Source organism: Arvicanthis niloticus, chromosome 4, assembly GCF_011762505.2.
Source record: "Arvicanthis niloticus isolate mArvNil1 chromosome 4, mArvNil1.pat.X, whole genome shotgun sequence".
Classification (NCBI taxonomy): domain Eukaryota; kingdom Metazoa; phylum Chordata; class Mammalia; order Rodentia; family Muridae; genus Arvicanthis; species Arvicanthis niloticus.
This window is the reverse complement of record NC_047661.1, coordinates 22,657,110-22,672,651: the sequence shown is the minus strand read 5'-3', so window position 1 is coordinate 22,672,651 and position 15,542 is coordinate 22,657,110. Positions and strand designations below refer to the sequence as shown.

The following is a 15,542-nucleotide window of genomic DNA, read 5'->3' as shown; positions in this document are numbered from 1 at the left end:
TGAAGGGGATGTCATTAAGAGGTCAAAGACATATTACAAAAAACATTCAAAACTCAGGTTCTCTCACTCTCAATACAGTGCTGTAATGTTCATTCTAGGTCACTTTTATAAAGAATAAATGGATTGCTAATTTCAGATTAAGGTTATCTTTTATCTGAAACCTGGCAAAGTTATGTCATTATGTCTAGACAAATAAAAGTTTGTTCAAATAGAACTTTAGTGCACATGCACGGATAAACAGGCTCACTAATTAAGCAATACCACAGTATCTACTTTTATGAATTGATGAAACTAAGAAGAACTGTGTTACAATTCTGAGAAATAGTAAAAGGAGCTATAGGCTGAAAAATAGTTAAAAAATATTTATTGCATTTTATTGTATGTGTTGTATACCAGAGTATATATATACAGAACCATATTTCTATCCCTTTGAATAGTACTCTTTTAGAAGTCACTGAAGGTGGAAAAGAGCTTATGCAGCTGAGAGAGGACCAAAGCAGATTGTTACATAGTGGACTCCCCCTGTTTCTAGTTTTATTAGAGAAAGGGTTCTGCTGTTAATGTCTTTTTGAAAACTACTTGTTTCAAAACCACTACCACTGCTGCCACTGCTGCCACTGCTGCCACCAAACCACTAAATTCTAAAATAAAGCTTTCCTGGAGAAACAAAGCTCTCAATTGGAATGAAGATGTAGAAAGAATGTTCATTTCCAAACACAACACTTTATTTCATATTCTCAAGTTTAGTGGATGTAATCTTCACATACTTGCTATTACTTACTATCAACTGAGAAGTAAAACCTGACAGGTGGTAGACAAGCAAGAATGAATTTCACTGACAGTTTTTACAGAGACACATTAAAATGGCTTTATGACAAATACAGGATTACTTACTTTTGTGGACTCAAGTTTAGGTCTGTTTTACCCCAGTGGTCTGCGTGTCTACTTTTGTGCCAGTGCTATACTTTACTATTTATCACTCCTACGACTACGACAACGACGCCGACTACTACTGCTGTATAATATATCTTGAAGTCTAGAATTCCAAGCAAAGTGTTAGGATACAAATCCCTGTGGCATTATTAATTTTGCTGAGGGTTGTATTGGCTATCTGGAAACTTTTCTGGTTCCACATAAATTTTAGGTTTTTTTTTCCTTGCTTTTCGATTTCTGTTGGTATTCATATGATTTTTCTGAGTGATTAGTTTATAAGGATCAAGCAGCTGACACACAAACTATATTTAAACACAGCTTTACAGATAAATTAGATTTCAGAAAATGTATAGATTCGTCCATACCTACAATTATGTTTATGTTTTAGGTCAATTACTGGAGGAGCTACAATAGTCCAGTATATTACAGATCATACTGCATGAGTCATGGTGAATCCTTTAGTTTTTTTTTTTTTTTAAACAGAAAGCCATCTATTTTTCATCTTAGGACCGGGATCAGACTGGGTTTTCTGCCTGGTATGAAAGTACCTCTATCACCAAGCCCCTACGGCTTTTTTCACAGAGAGTGAAATTCGGTGAAAGGGCAACTTTTGCTATAACTAAAAGAATATCTTGTTCAAATGCCAAAAGAGTGACAACTTTTGCATTTTGAAAATAGAGAAGCCAGGCAGTGGTGGTGCATGCCTTTAATCCCAGCACTTGGGAGGCAGAGGCAGGCGGATTTCTGAGTTCGAGGCCAGCCTGGTCTACAGAGTGAGTTCCAGGACAGCCAGGGCTACACAGAGAAACCCTGTCTCAAAAAACAAAACAAAACAAAACAAAACAAAACAAAACACCCAAAAAAAGAAAATATCAAATTCATAAAGACTTCCCATGACAGTAAGCAGCATATGTACTGTATGTATCTAATGGCCCAGGTAACACACAGAAACTTACTGCAAAACCTAAGTTTGAAATATCCAGGACACTCAAGGTTCAATGTTAAAGAACATCAGAAATAATGTAAACAACAATGAAGAAATGTAAAAGGAAGCTCTGTTAATGGAAATAAACCCTTTTCTTTCTAGCTCAAGGCAAAATTATACTCAAGAGTAAATAGACTACAACCCTGAACAGAGCCACTGTGAGCTCTGTAATACATTCATGGGATGAAAGCTCAGTGCTGTTGAAGATCAAAGATGAGAACCTGTTCAACATACAATGGATGACTGACATAGGGGGTGCTTTTCTCCTCAGTATTAGAACTCTGTAACTTCCTCTGAACACAGGGTCCACTCCCTATCTAAAGAAAGAGTGTTGTAGCTTCCAGTCTGGGCCTGAGCACTGAACAGATTCCAGGTGGAAGCCCTGTCCCCAATCTCACATAACCCAGAGGAAGCAGGCTTCCCAGGAGCTCTAACCTGGGCAGTATCTTAGGTAAAAAGACAGCAACACCTGCCCCAAACAGAAAGTACCTGGAACCCATCCATTGGGACCTACCCACTGGGACCCAGGAATTTACTCCTGGCCCAGAGCACTGCTTCCTTCCTGTCTGCACCCAAGCACTGAGCAGATGCCAGGCAGCAGCTTTAACTCCAATAGTAACACCTACCCCACACAGTTCTGAAACAACCAAGATAATAGGAAAGATCGGCTCCAGTCAGAGACAGTGAGTGTAGGTATCATTAAGGAGATCTAGATGGCAAAAGGCAAGCACAAGAACATAAGCATCAGCAACCCAGGGTACTTGGCATCATTAGAACCTAGCTCTCCCACACTAGAAAGTCCTGAATTCCCCATATCACCAGGAAAGCAAGATTCAGATTTAAAATCACTTCTAATGATCATGATAGAGGACTTTAAGAAGGACATAAATAACACTCTCAAAGGATTTGAGGATAACACAGCTAAACAGGTAGAAGCCCTGAAAGAAGAAACACAAAAATCCCTTAAAGAATTACAAGAGAATACAACCAAACAGGTGAAGGAATTGAACAAAACCATCCAGGACATAAAAATGGAAGTAAAAACAATAAGGAAATCTCAAAGGGAGACTACCCTGGAGATAGAAAACCTAGGAAAAAGATCAGGAGTCATAGATGCAAGCATCACCAACAGAATACAAGAGATAGAAGAGAGAATCTCATGTACAGAAGATACCATAGAAAATATGACACAACTGTCAAAGAAAATGCAAAATGCAAAAAGTTCTTAACACAAAACATCCAGGAAATCCAGGACACAATGAGAAGACCAAACCTAAGGATAATAGGTATAGATGAGAATGAAGATTCCCAACTTAAAGGACCAATAAACATCTTCAACAAAATTTAGAAGAAAAATTCCCTAACCTAAAGAACGAGATGCCCATAAACATACAAGAAGCCTATAGAACGCCAAGTAGACTAGACCAGAAAAAAAAAATACCTCCCATCACATAATAAAACACCAAATGCACAAAACAAAGAAAGAATATTAACTGCAGTAAGGGAAAAAGGCCAAGTAACATATAAAGGCAGACCTATCAGAATTACACAAGACTTCTCACCAGATATTACAAAAGCTAGAAGGTGCTGGAAAGATGTCATACAGACCCTAAGAGAACACAAATGCCAGCCCAGGCTACTATACCCAGCAAAACTCTCAATTACCATAGATGGAGAAACCAAGATATTCCATGACAAAACCAAATTTACACAATATCTTTCCACAAATCCAGCATTACAAAGGATAATAGCAGGAAAGCTCCAATACAAGGAGGGAAATTATACCCTAGAAAGAGCAAGAAAGTAACCCTCTTCCAACAAATCCAAAAGAAGATAGCCACACAAAGATAACTTCACGTCTAATAACAAAAATAACAGTAAGCAACAATCACTGTTCCTTAATATCCCTTAACATCAATGGACTCAATTCCCCAATTAAAAGACATAGGCTAATGGACTGGCTACTTAAACAGGACCCAGCATTTTGCTGCATACAGGAAACTTACCTCAGTGACAAAGACAGACACTACCTTAGAGTAAAAGGCTGGAAAACAATTTTTCAAGCAAATGGTCCTAAAAAACAAGCTAGAGTAGCCACTCTAAAATCTCCAGCCGGAGAACACAAAGGGAGGGACTCATGGCTCCACCTGTATAGGTAGTTGAGGGTGGCCTTGCCTGGCATCAGTGGAAGTGGATGGTCATGGTGCCTGAAAGTTTGGATTCCCTAGAGTTGGGGAATTCGAGAAGGTGGGAACGGGTGGATGGTGGGAGCACACCCTCATAGAAACTCCCAGATTTATATGGATTAGACATGACAGAGACAGGCTGCCAGAAGACTAGTTTCCAGAATTCAAACAAAAAATTATCTTGATACTAAAATTTGTTTTGAGAATTGTATATTGCAGAATACATTGCTTTCGTGTATCTACTCAGCAAGCAAGCTGAGTAGACCTGCTCAAACTTCTGATGTCCTAGAATTCTAGCTGTATGTAGTGAAGACACAGTGTCAGAGGCTTATCAATTTACTCTCCCCCTCCCCCGTCCCTCTTCTAATATCTCAACGCCCAAATTCAGCTTGAAGAAGTTAATGAAGAGTTGGCGCCCCTATTCCCTGGGCTTCGGGACTGAGGTGGTTAGTATTGGGCTGTCTTTCTAGAAAAAAGTAGTCGTTTTGTTGGAACAGGGAGGATAGCTAGGATTTAATGCATAACTATAACCTATTGGTAGAAATCTGTATGATTGTTATTAAGATGAAGTTATAATTTCTTAAGTGGTTCAAAATTTACTTTGATTTTAAATTTAAGGTTTTCATTGGTATGAGTTTCTTATTGATATAAAAGTGAGATTAATATTGTTACTCTCATAGGCATTGTGCCTGTATAACACATTTAGGAATACAAGGCTTAGACCCAGTCCTTCTTTAACTTTTTTAAACTGATTTGAGATAGTTAGCCTGTGAGTTAACACAGGCTAGCCTATAAAAAATTCATGGCTCTGAGTTTATTGTTAGGGTGTTTTCTAGATTTTATTTAGAAACAGCTGAGAGGAGTTAACAGACAACAGTCCAGATTGCCTTACATGGACAGCTGGTTTTCAAAATGTCAGAAGTCTACAAAATTGACATTACAAACATTTCTGTATTAATGTTCATTTTGATTAGAGACCTGTCTGCTCCTGACAGGTTCCTGTCTTGGATTCTAAGAAGAAAGTGAGCATCTTTGGAGTTACTCCAGTTGTGGTGAGACAGCCACAAGGAAATAATTGCCTCTTTTTATCTACAGACAAATTACTGTCCAGAAAAGGACACACTTGCAGAATAGTCGACTGATTATATCTGCCAAGACAGAGTAATCAGCCCTTAATAATTCTGCATTACTAAGTCTGTCAAATGATCCTGGGCCAGAAGGCTGAAGATCGGATGCTCCAACGTTCTGTAGTATAGGGATTGTCCAGGTGTTCAGAGGTCTCTATAAATTGGCTATGTTTTAGAAGCTATGCTTTGTGCTTCCCATAATTTCAGTTAACTCAGTCATTCTGGATTTCTGACGGGGTTGAAGACTTATAGTCTCATAGCCAATCCCAGCTATTTACTTTGAGAGAAAAGATTTGAGAGGATGGTTTTCAGCTGACATTCATTCTAAAGCAAAAAAAAAAACAAAAACAAAACAAAACAAAAAAACAAAAAAAAACAAAAAAAAACAAAACCAAACAAGAAAACAAACAAACAAACAAAAACCCAGGTTCTTTTAGGAGAGATGACAGAGGTTCTGGTTAGTCAACAAAATGATGGACTGGGTATTAGGTCTATCTTGTACCTTACTTTACTGATACAAATTGGTATAGTTATTCTCTAATTGTATTTTTAGAGAAAAGTTTTATTTTAACAGGAAGGGTGATATGTAGGAGGAGATAAGGTAAGAGGAATAAAAAGAGGAGGAAGAGAAGGAGAGGAGGAACAAGAAGATGAGAGAGAGAGAGAGAGAAAGAAACATGGAGGTGGATGTTCACATGTCTCCACCAGTCAAAAGGTAGTTGGTATATCTAGGTTGGGTATTAGGTTACACTTCTGATTGTATGAGAATCTTGTTATTGAGCATTACCAAACTTATAAAGCCTTTGATTAACATTTTAAAAAAAGTTACTAATAAAACAAAAGAAAAGAAAAAAGGGTGTTGTAAATGAATGCTTACTTTCTAAATATCTATTTTAGTAAATCTGAAATCCTCAGTTTTCTAATGTTACTAGATTCAATACTTTCTTTAATTCAGAAAGACTTACAAAGAAAACAAAATTAAGCCCTGACAATATGATGAAAATGTGATTATTTAATAGTTTGTAAAGAAACATTAATTTTGACTTTTGAGAAATATTACTTATCTTTAACAAAGAAAAAACTAAACACAGACATAACAAGTATTATTAAGACAGCTCAAATAAATAATTAACTATGAAATATAAGCTTAATGACTTAAAACTGAAAAGGATATTTTCCAAAACAAAATATCTAAGTAAAATGCCATTTATGAACTTAAATATTCTAAAATATAGAAAACTTAGGCAAGGTGCAAATGTTTACTATTATAAAGATCAAATGAGCTTTGTTGATTATTAAGACACTATTCCTGGAACAGTTGCTCTGGGATTACAAAGAAGAGTACATGTGTGTAAATTATGCTGTTAAATCCAAGAAGAACCCTGTGGACAGGGTTGGCATCTGGTCTTACAGCTTCCTCATTCCATACCTTATGTAATTATTCATCATGTAATCTCACAGTTAAAAAAATGTTCTTAACACAAGAATAATTTTCATATAAGACAGGGGCATGCTTTTCATAAGAAGATAGAAATATAATTAGAAATTAGATTTCTATCACCTCAGAAGACCAACTAAAAATAAGTGATCATACTAACGCTATGTGACATACTCTATACATCTTAAAAAAAGAAATCATTTGGTCCCTCAAGTTGAAAGAATTCTCAAATTGTATGATTCCTCTCAAGATAGAGAAGTAAATGGTTTATTCAAAAATTATAAAGTCCTAGCCTGAATATATTGAAAATTTTGGCACAATATAAAACAAGTGTATTAAAAAGCTGAATCACTACTACAAATTTAATTCTCTACAGATACAGTTTTACCTTGGTTATAAACCTTGAGGTACCAGCCAGTCAGGTAGGTCCTGACTAGTTGCTGGGATAGATTTTCTTACAGGGGGTTTTCTATATTTAGTTATAAAATACTGTTTTAAGCTTGCTGTTCACTCTATATCCGTTTCCTTTCTGACTAATGCTTCTTGAAAGATGACAGCAGTTTTAAACACCTGCCAGGCAGTCCATAATGCAGGTATAGCAATATGAAGTATTTAGGCAGGTGACTTACTGTGGTATAAACAATCATATATTGAACACAACTCTTTAAAAAAGTTCAGTTGGTGTGTTCTTTCCAAATTAAGTAAAAATTGAAGTGTGGAAACATAGAAAGTCTTTGAGAAATGGGCATATATCACAATTTCTTAACTTTTAAAACCAAAGTTACAATGAAGAGTTTCATAACTTTCATTTGCTTCCCAACAAAGAGACTTTAAGGTAAAAGTTGCGTGCTATATATTTCTATTTTACAGCATAGTTTATTCCAGTATCTTCCAAACCACATAAACCTAACCAGCAGGTAGTGAAGGATGATGAAACACAGAAGCACCAAAGAATTCAGGACACAAAATGAACAAGATCATAGGAGGAACTGGACCCTGGGCAGGTGAGACAGCCATTTCTCCTGAGTGTAAAAGTGCTTAAGTTTCCTAAATAGACTCTCATTACAGTCTGTGTGTAGAGCAATGTCTCTTACGGTTCTTACTCCTCTGGTGTTGTGATGGAGATCTATGAGCCACACAAGAAAGTATTTAGAGCATGAGTTTCCAAAAGCAAAAGATAAGCACAGCCATGACAAACATCCATCAGTCAAACTCCTAACAGATTCCTATACAAGAATAATAATCTATAACAAGCATGGAATCATATTTTAATGCTACAGAAGATCACATTGACCACATCCTACTCTCCTTTATTAAAAGATGAGAAGAAGCCTTGGAAAAGGAAAAAACTTGTAATTAACATTTAAAATGGGTTCTAACTTTTACCAAATTTGTTCACTTAACATGTAGACCATCAAATATGAGAAAAGGATGAAGTGGGGAGGGGGAGCTAGCTGAAAGTCAGTCTGACGTTATCTACATTCAGTATTGCAAGAAGTATACTGAAGTGCCGGCTTCCTGCTCTGAAGGGTCTTTTATAATTCTTTTACATCAAGGCTGCACATAAAGATTTTGCCCTAAAGGTTATACTCAAAGTTCATTTTTTTAATACACATCCCACTTGACTAATAATCTGGCAATCTATGGAAGCAATATGTACAGTGCTAATACAATTATGATTTCTTTATCTTATAGTCACAGAGTGCAGTTGAAATTACCTGAAGTTACCTGAAATGTAAATTCTGTGGGTCTGTCTGCTCAATGAATACTTATCATTTCTACACAAAGTATTGTGCTCAGTAATGTGACTAACACAGAGGTGAACAAGACAAAAAGAGCAGAGGTTTCCCCACACATGAAGGCTGTGCTTGCAAAGGTGTCACCTAAGGGGTGAAAAAAAAAACTGACATACTGTGTGTGTGTGTGTGTGTGTGTGTGTGTGTGTATAAGTGATAAGCTTTATGCTTTACCAGGAAGTTGTCACCAAGCAAATAAAGGAACCCCTTATTTACATGAAGACACTTGGTCAGCCAGCTACATATGCTGTCAGTCTAACAGTAACATACATCTGATAACAATACTCAACTATATTCCCCAAGGCCATCCACCAGGAAGACTAGATCTAAGTTCACTTCTAAGTCTGACATACTTTTTCAGCCTTATCTTCCACTCCTTGCATATAATTCTTTCTTCCATTTGTGCTCAACTTAGACTGTAGGCCACACTATACTTTAATGCATCTCTGCCTTCTATCTGGCAGAATCATTTGTACTTAAGGAAACCCTAGAGACTGACAGTAGGACTTAGATCAAATGTATCCAAAAGCACCTACTGCTCCTTTCTTTCCCATCTTCTGAGTACTGACTTCCTTTTTCCTGTAGCACTCACTGTGCACATCACAGGATCTGTTCATATAAATGTGTCAATACAGAATTTAATTTTTATATTCCTTTCTCTCTAAACTGTAAATATTATTCACTATACTTGGGAAATGAAATAAATGAATTAAAACCGCACAGATTCTCAACTTCAAACAGGTTGTACATGGGGGGGGGGATTTAAAAAAGGTGAAGACAATTACTATAAAGAGAATCATATAATTTCATATAGTGCATCATCAAATGTTTAGAGAAGCCAAAGCATGAAGAGGTCATGAGTCTTTCAGAAGGAACACAAGATTTAAAATTTCATATTGGGTTTGTTACCTTAGATAATTTGATTGATTTTGCTTAGTTCTGATTCTTTAGATGTCCCACTACTTACAAAGAGTCAGGGTATTCAGACAATGTGTAAGAAAAGGCAAAATTATGAAGTGCCATTTTAATTAGCGAAGCCAGTATTTTTGGTTGGAAAATGAGGTAAAATCACTTATAAATGGTCTGGGCTCTTCAAAAGGTGTCGAACTAGCTTCTATTCTAGAAAGTCCAGAGGAAATGAGGTAGAAGCTCATATTAATCAATGAACAATACATTGACTAAAGAGTAAAAAGTCAAACAGAAACAAGAGTACAGATCCTTAGAGGAAAGTATCATATTTTAGAGTATGATACTCTGAAGACAAATTACTGATGTTAGTAGGCTAAGCAAGGGAAGAACACTGAAATTCTGGTGTTAGACTTTAGGATAAAAATGCCAGGAAGAGCAGAAAGGCATTATAGGTCTCAAATGTGAATGGAAGGCTCAATGGCTAGGCAATGGATTTTCACAGGGCTCTTTCCAAAGAGTGGGAGAAGATAAAGAGGGCTGAGGGTGTTGCAGAGATGTACTTTGTATGCTGTAGACACAAGCCCTGCAGTCAGCTGTTTTCTATTAGTACAGGCAGAACACCTGAGACACCAAAGGTTTTCCTGATTCTCATTTCTTGTTTCAATCTTAGATGTGTTGCTAGGTAGACTGGTCAGATTATCAGTAAATATATACCAGATTCTCAGACATTGGTTCTGACTTAGTGCGGTAAGCAAATGCTACCACAGGAGACTTTGAATAGAGGAAGTACAGACATTCTGATTGGCAGTTAATAATTTTTATCTTCATTCTATAGGAGAAATGTCAACAGGAACATTTAGTGAGACAAAAAGTAATTCAAGGCTCTCCTTTTAGTAGCTGCAACAGCTCACTCATGGTGAACAGACCTTCTTGAATTAATAAGGCCCATTGAGGGATATCCCCGCTCATGTCAAGCATGTATGAAGACTTCAATAACTTTAATTAAAACCCAGGGGGACATAAACTACAAAACAAAATTTTGATAAGATATAATTTAAATACGGAAACAAGGATGAACACTTTAAGTTAATATGAAGTTAAAGTTTAAAAAACTTTATAAAGTGAATAATATAATAATTTTTTTGTTTTCAGAAAAGCTTACCTAGCTATTTTGTCAATACAAAATATATTACTACTTAGTAGCAACGCTGTTTATCATTTTAGTGGTCAATACAAATACCAAACTGAGAAGCAGAACAGACAAAGGGACGACCTCTAGTGAGTGCCAGGCTTGCTTCTTGGTGCTCTTATGTTTGTTATCCCATTTAACCAGCAAAACAATTTCAATCACATAAAAATTGTATATATGAGGAAACAAGGAGTCAATAACATCTTGAAGCCCACTGGAAGAGCCAGGGTTCTATTAAAGGTCAACTTTGACACTTTTACACACCATCTTGCCACTTTTTTCTCTGAGGGAAGCTGAATCTGTAAAGCTTAATGAACACTGTCTAAGTAGAATAGCTGATACCTGACTTAGAAATATAGATGCTCCTTGACTCATGACAGTGTCACATCTGATAAAGTTGGGAAAAAATTACTCCTTTTCCCCCAAGTTCACCTAAGCTGTTGACTGTAATAGCTAGGCACTCCATGAACCACCAGTTTAAATCTGTGGTCTGCATGGACAATTTGGAGCCCAGCAACCAAGAGAGGATAATTAGCTTAGTGCTAGCTTCAGCCTGGGAGACATCAAGTCAAGCTCAGTGTGATGACTCACACATGCAATTCAAGCATGCAGAAGCAGAGGCAGAATTATTATGCCCTAGAGCTAGCCTGGGCTATATAATGAATTCCATCCAGGCTAGGCTAACCAGAGCTATATAGCAAGATCCTGTCTCAAAAAACAAAAACCCCATAACAAATAAGTAAATGAATATATAATTAAAACTCCAGATTTGAAGCATAGTTTGTGGCTTCTACCAAATACTCATCATTTTTCACCATCAACCAAACTAAAAAACCTTAAGAGAAGCCATTCTAATGCAGGGAACCATTTTTTACAGATGACCTTTACTAAGATAACCACTGGAAAGAAGATCGAAATCTAAAAGTAAATAAAAATTCAACCCAAATGCCACAGAGCCAGTAGCTTTTGGCCTATGCTAGTAATTTCTCCAAAACAGAAGAAATTGTCTCTTATCACAAACAGCAAGGAGGCCAGCTATAGTATACATTTAGAGATAAAAGTCTTCCAAAACTAACCAGAATGGCTACAAAACAACTTTAAACAAAATCAAAGTAAAAGAAAACAACAGGCAGCACACACACACACACACACACACACACACACACACACACACACAAAAAAAAAAAAAAGAAAGAAAGAAAGAAAGAAAAGAAAAGAAAAGAAAAGAACTCATTTCCTTCCAAGCCGAATTTCCATCTGTCTAAGGCAGCACTGTCCTATTAGCCAGAAGGCAGGCAGAAGCCAAGCACACCCATCCAGAGAAACCCAGCAGCTGGAGATGGAAACTCAGACATCTGATCACTCCCTCATATCTTTCTGCTATCCCACTTCTATCAGATACCTATTACATTAAACTCACAGAGAAAGGACGCAGAACAGTGTTTCTCAGGAACAGAGGGGAAGAGACTGTAGCTCAGTGGTTCTCAACATTCCTAATGCTGCAACCCTTTAATACTGTCCCTCATATTGTGGTGACCCCCAATCATAAAATCATTTTCATTGCTACTTTATAACTTTATTTTTGCTTCTTTTATGAATCATAATATAATTATCCATGTTTTCTGATGGTCTTTGGTGACCCCTGTGAAAGGGTCATTCAGCCCTCTCAAGAGGTTGCAACCTAGAAATTGAAAGCCACTGTGCTAGCACTTCCTCTAAGATGCTCTTGGGGCTTTACTTTGTATGTCCTCTCCAGGAGGGAAAATGGAATGTCTCAGAAGAGTTTCAAGTTCTGCTTCAAGACAAGGCTTTTAAGGAACAACATTAACTGGCTAAAATGAAAATACTTGTCTGAAAGTAACTTTGACCAATCACAGTCATTAAAAGTAAGAGAATCATCTCTACCTCAACCACAGCTATATTGTTTTAATTAGAAATCAAAAGAAGAAATGTGACTGAGAGTATCATCTTACATTCATTTTACTGTAAAAAAAAAAAAAAAATCAAACCTAATTTTGGCCTTCAAACTGTAGCACTGTTGTCATTCTGATGAAAAGACAGACAAAAAGAGAGAGAGAGAGAGAGAGAGAAAGATGAGATCTTACATTTTTGTATAAATTTAAGTATTGACTGTTAAATTTCCTGTTTATCAGTTTTAACATTTAAATACTTCTTTTAAACATGTCTGTGAACTGCTTAACTATTTCATCCATCCATCCATCCATCCATCCATCCATCCATCCATCCATCCATCCATCCATCCATCCATGCATGCATCCTACCTTCTCATCCGATTCTGGGAGAATTGGGAGGATGCAGCTTTGAGAAGTTCCTATCCCTCAGAAGTTATTAACAATACATACACTAAATGAGATCAGAGTGGTTTCCTCAAAGCTTGATCATTTGGGGCATGATATAACTTAGAAAGCACAGAATTTACTACTGTTTTTCTGTGGCACTTTGTAGATTGTGGCAATCTACACTGGATATTAAAACTGATTATAAACATGTTTCTATTTTAGATAGAATAAGAATGTGCTAGATGGTATAACTGCTGGCACCAAATGAGGTTTTTTTTTTTTTCTTTCTGGCTTGATTAAAATTCACCAACTTATATTTCCGTTTTGTACTAAAGTATGACTATCATGAATTAGTTCAATATGAAAGGGCAGGCTAACATCCTGCTAACTACTAACTACTCTTATTCAGATGAGGGAATTATAGTTTTTTCTCCTTGTTCATATAAATTGGCATGTTATATACTCAATGCTAGGCCCTATACTGACATCAAAAGCCCCCTTTAGAAATACCTGAGTTTTCTGTCATATTAATTACATGATCAGTTTGATTTTACAGCCATGCCAAAGAGATGATAGTAAATACTGCTGTTTCAGATGGGACTCAGGTCAGTGTACCCCAGCTGCTTCCTAAGTTGCTTTCCACAGCTGGTAAGATAAAGCAGTAAGTACCTATGACTTTTTTGTTGGTATTTGCTATGACTGTATGAGATACTAAAGCCAACTCTATGGAAGTTTGCCTGATTATATGTTTTTATCTCTCTTTTTTTTCTTCAAAAGTTAGATGAAAATGGCAAATAAAAACATATAAAGCCCCTGCTTACTAGCAACCCACAACCAAATGAATATATAATTTCTTATTAGAATATTAAATTACCAGAAAAATCCATTTCAGTGGTATTCTGAAGCTAATTCTGTGCTGCAGTATTTGGTATATTGTTTTTGTAAGAAATAAATATAGGAGTCTGGGAATGTGGTTCAGTGATGAAGTCCTTGCCTAGCATGCATGAGGACCTGGGTTCAATTCCCAGTCCTGGGGGTTGTGGTAGTCCATGTAGAAAAGTTACTTAATAACTTCATCGAATTTTATTTTGTAACAAAAATTGGCTAAGAGGAAGATTTTCTAAGAAGAGGGAAAATACATGAAAGCTATCTTAGGGCTTTTAGAGGCTAAGAATTCATTTTTACGGTTAAGGGTAGATAGTCCCTTTTACTCTTTATTTATTTATTTTTTTTTTGAGATAATCTTTGTGATCAAAAGTAGATCAAATAATTAAAATTATACAATCGCTTTGCAAAATTGTTTATGGGATTATAGTATCACCTCCACAAGAAAATTTGAGAAAAGTTTATTCTACCCTACTATAATTGGTAGTTTAACAAAAGGAACCAAAGTTCAGTAAGTATGTTAGCTGACTAGTTAGAAACAGGAGTCAGGAAGTCAGATAGAGTCAGCTTCTTTTAGTCCAGTGATCCTCCCACTGTGCTATACAGTATACTAACGAATAGTTTGAAAAATCATTAGAACTAGGTAAATAAACCAGTGAGATTCAACAAGTCAAGTAAAGTATAATGTGATTTAGTACTTGTTTATTTGAAGATTTGTTGGTTCACAGTAAATTAACATAGGTGTTAGCAAGCGGTATCTTTTGCTTAATGACCATGAACCACACTGCTTCCCTTCTACCCTAATTTTTTCTTTTTGGGATGTGTGGGAGGTATGGCATGTGAGTGTGTGTTTGGGGGTTGAACCCAGGGCTCTTTGCATGCTATACATGAGTTCTACCCCTAAGATACATCATCTGTATTTTGGGGAATTATCTTACCTCTGCTCCTGAGTAGGTGTCAGTCTGGAGGACAAGTTCATCCAGGTCAACCTCATTACTGATTGGCATTGAGTGGAACTGCAGGTTCAGTATTTCTCTTCTTGTAGCTGCATCCGGTAAGGGCACGTAAATGATCCTGTCAATTCTTCCAGGCCTCATCAAAGCCTACAAAGATGGAATAGCAAGGCTTAGCTATGCTCAGAAGTGACCCTCCATATCAAAGGCAGTCAGGAAAAGAGAACACCTACTTTTTCAGAAATAACTGCACAACTATTATCCTTAACTAACAAATAATTACAAGTACTAGATGCCCCATAATCTATTTCAGGATATAAATGGTATCTAGTTGGTTTTTGAAGATAGGACAACAATAGTTCCGGAAAAATTTCTGAACAACTGCCAAGGTAAGTAGAAAATTATAACATTTAGAGAAATGTGCAGGTGACTTGTATTTATTACATGAAATTAAAAAGAAAGTTTCCGTCAATTAACTCATAAAACACAGAATAAGCTATTTTCTGTTTAGAAAGCCCTAAAAATAGCACAGCTATGATAAAGGAATAGGCTTAGAGATAAATTTAACAACTGAATGTTTTTAGCATTTCACTGAAGGCTAGTGCCTACATTATGCCAGACCCAGTGAACTTACTCAGAAAGTTAGCATGTGCTACTCACCAGACAGCTTTGGTATTGAGAAAAAGGACAAATGTGTAAAACATAGATGTGTAAAGCTAACTGTGGTAATGATTATGCAAACTTAAGAACCAATAAAGATATTTTAAGTGAGTGAATTTTATGGCATATGCATCTCAACAAAGGTACTGAAATAGATGTGTATTTTTTGAGGGAATGCAGT

At 36.4% G+C, this 15,542-nt stretch overlaps 1 protein-coding gene across 5 annotated transcripts in view; it reads right to left on the bottom strand.

The window, feature by feature from the left end:
- Afg2a (AAA ATPase AFG2A) overlaps positions 1 to 15,542 on the bottom strand; it is a 174,279-nt gene that overhangs the window by 39,591 nt on the left and 119,146 nt on the right. For 3 of the 5 annotated variants that reach the window (XM_034499853.2, XM_034499854.2, XM_076932318.1), the window contains exon 15: positions 14,687 to 14,851. In XM_034499853.2, coding sequence (XP_034355744.1) covers positions 14,687 to 14,851 — 165 coding nt within the window. Of the gene's footprint in view, positions 1 to 12,572; positions 12,610 to 14,686; positions 14,852 to 15,542 lie in introns of those variants that run through there. The other 2 variants (XM_076932317.1, XR_013109776.1) reach the window with 2 other exon arrangements.